Here is a 7,034-nt window from a genome sequence, read left to right as displayed (position 1 = left end):
TGATAAACTTTAGAGTAAACTGGTCTTCTTTATTGGAACAAGCACCAACTTCCTTCCATTTAGAGGTTATACAACCTATTCTTAGTTTTTTTGCAATTTTTCTTTGACCTGTGTCATGATATCCATCAATGCTACTACTGTCCATAATTTTTGGGCTCTAACCGTAAATCTACCTTTACTATATTCATGTCTTACTTGCTTTTGCTCCACACATCAACAATGACCCTTTAATTTTATACATGTAAATAAAATCAACTCTAAGTGATTTAAGAAGTGACTATATTATATTTCGCTATTACAATATTACATCTTTTATAATATTACATTTCAATACTTGGATATTACAATATTACATCTCTCATTTTATCACTTTTGCAGCTGCTGCTTGACATCGAGTACCACTGTTTAACTTGTAACCAGATTACCCAAGTTCCTCATTAATTCTAGTTCCACAATTTGACTTCCATTGGCTTTAGTCCATATCTTTACATTGACCAATATTCAATTTCTAACCAAGTGGAGCTTTTAAAGTTTGAGGTACTTTATTCTTGATGTAACTTCAAATGTAACCTTTTCTATACAGATATCACAAGACTGTTTTCCAAGACATTTTTTTTTTACTATGGGCTTAAAAACTAACAGCCAGGTATGTGCTATATACCTGCCTATTGTGTCCTGGCACAGAGCAGTCACAGACCACTCACGCAGGCGGTTCAGTGCCTTCCATTGATGTTATGTGAATAGAGCAGCAGATTCTTTTTCACTCTGCTCTGTTGACAGGACATGACTGATGACGTCATGCTGATTGTCAGCCAGCTCCCCATTACATAACTGCAGGGAGCCAATTGTCAAACATCATGACATCGGCAGTCAAGTCTTTTTGACTAAGCAGAGTGGAAGAGGAAGATCTGCTCTGTTGATGTTGAACAGCTGAATGGCCGGCAAGAGCGGTCAATGACCGCTCTGTGTCAGTGCTGAGCAGAACAGCCAGTTAGTTAATAACTACCTACGTGTTAATTTTTAATCCCATAGTAAAAACAAAAAGTCCTGGATAAACCCTTTAATTGCACATTTTTCACCCTGACGTATTCAAGAAAACTTTCTGAAGGGTTCCATGATGCAAGGATCTAGGACTATTTTGTTGTTCACTACTAACATGCAATCACTATCAAAATTCACTTGTAAATTTTTTCAGTTCCCGTTGAAAAGCCATCTTCACATCTCTATTTTTCAAACTGTAAATTATTGGGTTAAGCATAGGGACTGCAGCTGTGTTAAACAAGGAAAAAAGTTTACTGGATTCTAAGTTATTATTTTGTCCAGGACTCAGGTATTGGCACAGGAGAACCACATAAAGAAGGATGACCACCGTCAGGTGTGAGGAACACGTATGGAATGCTTTACGTCTGCCGATGGTGGAAGGTATTCTCAATATCGTAGCAATTATGAAAATGTAAGGCGTAAAAGTCAATGGAAAAGAGAAAAATAAATGAAAAAGTACACTGGTGAGAATCAAATAATCTAAAAGAGATGTGTTACTACAAGTGATATATTTTAAAGGTAAAATATCACAAAAGAAGTGGTTGATTTCAATTGACTTGTAGCAGGAAAACTTGATGACAACGATGGTGTGAGGTAGGCTTTGAAGAAATGCGGAGACCCAGCAGACAGAAGCCAATAAGCTGCACAGCTTATAATTCATGATCATACTATATTTTAGTGGCTTGCATATGGCAATGTACCTATCATAACTCATGGCTGACAATATTAGAAGTTCAAGTCCTATCAATGATGCCCAAATGTACATCTGTAGTATACAACCGGTGTACGACACCATAGTACTTCCAGACATGAAGCCAGTAAGGATCATATATAAAGTGATAGTAGAGGATGTCATGTCTAATATGGATAAATTGGCCAAGAAAAAGTACATGGGTGTGTGAAGATGACTATCCAGGCAGACTAGTAGAAGAATGACCAAGTTCCCACCAATGGTGAAGAGATAAATGAGAAGAACCAAAAGGAAGATTGGAAGTTGTAGCTCTGGAACACTGGAAATTCCTGCAATGATGAAATAAGTAATATTGGCAATGTTTTCTAGATTCATTATGAAAATTTTTTTAGAACCATTTTGTTCTGATTTTTATCAGACTTTGATGGTATATCAACCTTAGAGAAATTCATTGTGTGTATTGTGTAGATATACTCCATAGCCATTGGAAATGAAATGTGGTGTAGACAAAAGTCCATAGACATTTCTATCATGACACAAGAAGATAGCGTTGATCCACGAAAGCCTGGTCTGAACATTCACAAGTGCCCAACACATTAGCAGGACAACAACCTTTCTCTTAGAAAGTCTCATGCCAATATTAAATTATTTAAGGGATTATTTTAAAAAAAAATGATTCTTTGTCCATAGTATAGCGTAAAACTTGCTGGTCAATGGGGGTCTGACTGAACTGCAAAAATAAACATACAGCGCTTGTGTGCACTTGTATCAGGTTTTTCATCCCTTATATGTTGTATTCTACAATGCTATACTTTATATACTATTGCTTGAAAATATCCTCTGAGGTTTTCAATCCTCCCTAGGCCTAATCAAAGGGAAGCATAAATATATAAAGTTTTCCTTCCACATAAAAAAATAACTACGGTATTTAAATGCTGATAGATTTAATAAACACATCTGCAATATTCTATCTTTAGAAATATAGAATTAAATTTCTGTATTTGGCCTTAAATTCCACTTCTGGAATCCTATATTAATGCATTCTATATCTGCAGAATAAGTACAGTGACATGTAAATGTCTGGATACCCTGGTCAAAATTACTATTATTGTAAACAGTTAAGCAAGTTGAAGATCAAATGATCTCTAAAACACCTAAAGTTAAAGGTGACACATTTCCTTTATATTTTAGGCTATATATATATATACTGTATATATATATATATATATATATATATATATATATATATATATATATATATATATATATATATATATATATATATAAAGTGGGGGCTGATTTCCTAAGTTTGCCCACTGACAAAGACATGAACAGCCTATAATTTTAAGGGTAGGTTAATTTTAACATTGAGAGATAGAATATCAAAAATAAAATCCAGATAATCACATTGTATTAATTATGTAAATTTATTTGCATTTTGCAGTGAGAAATAAGTATTTGATCGCCTACCAACCATTAAGAGTTCTGGCTCCTACAGACCAGTTAGACGCTGCTAATTAACTATGACCTGCATTAAAGACAACTGTCTTACATAGTCACCTTTATGAAAGACTCCTGTCCAAAGACTCAATCTACAACATGGGCAAGATCAAAGAGCTACGGATGTCAGAGACAACATCATATGTGAAACAACACCGTGAGCACAGCTACAAAATGGTGCTATAGTTAGGCTCCTACGCCATATACTTAATCAACATAAAACTTAGCACTCAACTTGGGATGCTTGAACAGAAGAATTTATTTTGCAGTATACTCAAAACGTTTCGGTTCAACATGAACCTTCTTCAGTTACATATACGGAATTCATGTGATGAATGAGCCCAGAAGTCAGCGGGCCAAAATAAATCTATGAAGGGGAAACACAGCCGTGGTATGCAGAGAGAGGTACTTTAGGAGAACGTGGTGTAGGCGTGCATACCGCCAGACGCGGAGTCCACCGCTAGTCTAGGGACTAGCGGTGGACTCCTCCTCTGGCGGTATGCACGCCTACACCACGTTCTCCTAACGTACCTCTCTCTGCATACCATGGCTGTGTTTCTGCAGCGCCCCAGAGACCTGGTCGTTGCAGTAACGTCGCTCTGCCACTAAGGGGAGTGATGGTATGTCTGATTGCACTAAAGGAGTTCACCTGACCAGGTATCACAGACACACTTGGGTAAAACTGGGGGTTGGATAGGAAGTCAGGAAGAAAGTAGCTGGGAAGAGCTCGAGAGAGGACCTGTCAGGGGTGGGATCCTGGCAGTCCTAGAAAGGGACAGATTGTTATGGAGTTGTGCGTGTGCCTTATAGCGGCAGACTCCTAGGAAAGGACAAGAAGCGAGGTTTATTGTGGAGAAGTGAGAAACGGGAATACAGCACAAAGGAGATAATACCAGATGGAGTCGTGCCTCAAGATCAGCAACATCCTTCTGAGGCGCGTAGCCGGCGGCCGGAACGCTGAGAAAGTAAGAGACTCCACGCACTACTTTAAACTACGGCCGGGCAGTTAACTATAGGTTGGCTGTCTCACCATTACACCTAGCAAAGACAACGGAGGCAAACTGTGGGAGAGGGGCGTCCCTAGGGTCCCTATAAAATAGCTCCAGGCCTACCCCGTCATACGGGTGCATCCTAGCCATATCATCTGGGGGACGGAGAGAGAGAAAGAACAGAAATATACCCGACAGTTGTGAGGACTATCCTGTGGTGCTCGGCAGGGAAGTACTACAACACACAGGCGCTAGAAGGTAGACACTGATTTCCACCTGCAAAGGGAACTCTGGATGTGCCTTCGGACCGGCCGGTCTCAGCCATCCCTGTTAGCAGTGCTCTGGATTGCGGATCCCAAAGCCTTTAGTAAAGAGGTAAAGAGACTGCAACCCTATGTCCTCATTATTTCATCGCACCACGCACCACCACCTTTAAATGGATGCCCCTTAGCAGGGTCATGGACCGGTCAGGCCACCGTGACAACCCCAAGACCAAGACAGAGAGGCCCGGTACCGAGTACCCCGCGGCCCTGCGTCTGGGGGCGCTCCAAACTTGGCGTCACGAACAGGATCTACTTAAGCCTGAAAAAGCAGGTCATGTGTGCCTTGGAACTGTGATTGAACTGTGCTTGAACCGTGATTTATTGCAAAGACTGTGTGTTGCTAATTGCCGCCAAAATCCGCCATCACCGTGCACGAAGGGAGGAGCCATAGCTTCATGGGCGGAGCCGGTCAAAAAAAAAAGAGCGCGGAACTAGAAGACGCGGTAAAGCGATGATCCCGGAAGAGGAACCCCAAATTCCAGCAGTTTAGCAGGGGGAAGGAGCGGCCATGTCCGAGTCGGGGGGAGCAGAGGCGGCGGTGACAGCCATAGACCCAGAGGCACCTCCGGGCCCCGCAGTAGACGCAGCCGCGGGCCTTGTACCACAGCCGGTTGCCGCAAAGCTCGCCGCCCCTATCCGCCAGCCGGAGGCTGCTGCGGCTACAACAGCCATAATGCCCTTCTCCATGCCGTACCTACCTGGAGCAGCCTGGCTCCCGCGATACTCTGGAGAGTCACATACATTAACTGACTTTAAAGAGGGGATCTGCAGCCTGCTCGAGTTCTATCCCTTGACAGAGCCTCAGAAGGTTCATATGATAACAGGCCAACTCTTTGGGGCAGCTCTGAGAGAAGTGAAGTCCTGGCCCGCCGCGGATAAGGGAACTGCACAGCAGGTCTTTGCAAGGCTTAAAGCCACCTTTGACACCCGCACCGCTACAGAAATTAAGTTGACTTTCTATGGGTGCAAACAGAGGCCGCAGGATAGCTTACGGGACTATGCCCTTAATCTCCAGGAGGCGCTGCGGGCCATCAAGCAGAGTGACCCCGGCAGCATGCAGGATGAAGATAAACTCCTGAAAGAACCGTTCATTGAGGGGCTCCTGTGCAGCCACCAAAGGGCTCAACTGCATTTCCTGGCCATGCAGAATCCAGACCTGACTTTTGCGCAATTCAAGGATAAAGCCATCCAGGTGCTACAAGAGCGACAGCCCAACCGTGCAGTGCCTCCCAGGTGTCAAGCTCTCACATACTACCAGGAGGTGGCGTCAGATGCCCCAGTTGCCGCCGAGGCCGATGCCCAGATCCTGGAGGACGACTCTCCCGCAGGACTCCGCCTCCAGATGCAGGAGCTGACCAAGAGCGTTGCTGCCCTAGCCCGAACCGTGCAGTCCCTACAGGAGGCCCCCAAGGAGAAGATCCAGCTGGCCTCCAGACCAGAGGATGTCCCCTGGATGCGACAGAGGAGGACTCTGCCGACCAGAGGCGGGGACGACGATCGCTTTCATCGGGACGGACGACCCATCTGCCGCCGCTGTCACCAGGTGGGCCACCTTGCAAGGTACTGTCATTTAAACGAGCAACCCCTGGGGCAGAGGACCAACCCCCAGGAGTAGGACGATCAGGCCCACAGTATTGGAGAGCCAAATACATTGGAGGGCGACCAGTTCTTCCTATTGTGATCGACGGTATCCACATGAACGCTTTGCTGGACACCGGTTCTCAGGTGACGACTATGCCTTATGTGCTTTATAAACGGTATTGGGAGGACACCGATATTACTCGTGGCCCCGATGATGATTTCACCATAATAGCCAGTAATGGTCAGCCATTGCCACAAGTGGGGTATAAAGAGGTCACCATCAAAGTGGGGCGGGTGGAATTGAAGGCCCAAGGGATTGTAATTGTTTATATTGACCGCCGTGAATGTAATCCCATGATGACCATTGGTACTAATGTTATAGAAAATTGTCTTGCAGAAGTTATTGTCCTATTACAACAGGTAGCAGAAACAGCTGGCTACAGTGAACAACGTGCCCTGCAAAAAGAAATCAGGGCCCTGATGCAAAGGCAGCAGGTGGAGCTGACTGGTGGTGAAATTGGTCGTGTCACAGTGAGTGATTCAAACCCCATTGCGATACCCCCCAGGAGTGAAATGTTAATATGGTGTCAGGCAGCCATAGGCCTCGGGGGTAAAGACTATCAGGCCCTGGTAGAACCTGTATATTCGGATAATAGGCCTACCCTCCTGACAGCCAGAGGGGTGGTTGACGTCCGCAAGGGGAGGGTGCCAATACGTGTTCTCAATTGCGGGGAGGAAGAAGTCCAGCTAGCCAAATATGCCACACTTGCCAAACTGTTTACTGTTAATAGTAGTGTGATACAGGCACCTGAGCCCTTGGTCCCGTCCAGTCCGATGGAGAACAATGGTTCTGCAGGGCAACCGAAAGATTGGTGCCGGGAATTACACGTGGGCACTGATTCTACCCCA

General features: G+C 44.4%; 1 protein-coding gene across 1 annotated transcript; it reads right to left on the bottom strand.

Moving 5' to 3' along the window:
* Nucleotides 1-1,168: 1,168 nt before the first annotated feature.
* LOC143803779 (olfactory receptor 8G50-like) lies at nt 1,169-2,107 on the bottom strand. The gene has a single exon (XM_077281546.1). The coding sequence runs from the start codon at nt 2,105-2,107 to the stop codon at nt 1,169-1,171; it is 939 nt and encodes a 312-aa protein (XP_077137661.1).
* Nucleotides 2,108-7,034: the final 4,927 nt, after the last annotated feature.

Source organism: Ranitomeya variabilis, chromosome 2 (genome assembly GCF_051348905.1).
Source record: "Ranitomeya variabilis isolate aRanVar5 chromosome 2, aRanVar5.hap1, whole genome shotgun sequence".
NCBI lineage: Eukaryota > Metazoa > Chordata > Amphibia > Anura > Dendrobatidae > Ranitomeya > Ranitomeya variabilis.
Note: the sequence above shows the minus strand (reverse complement) of the source record. Positions and strands in the feature narration are given on the sequence as shown.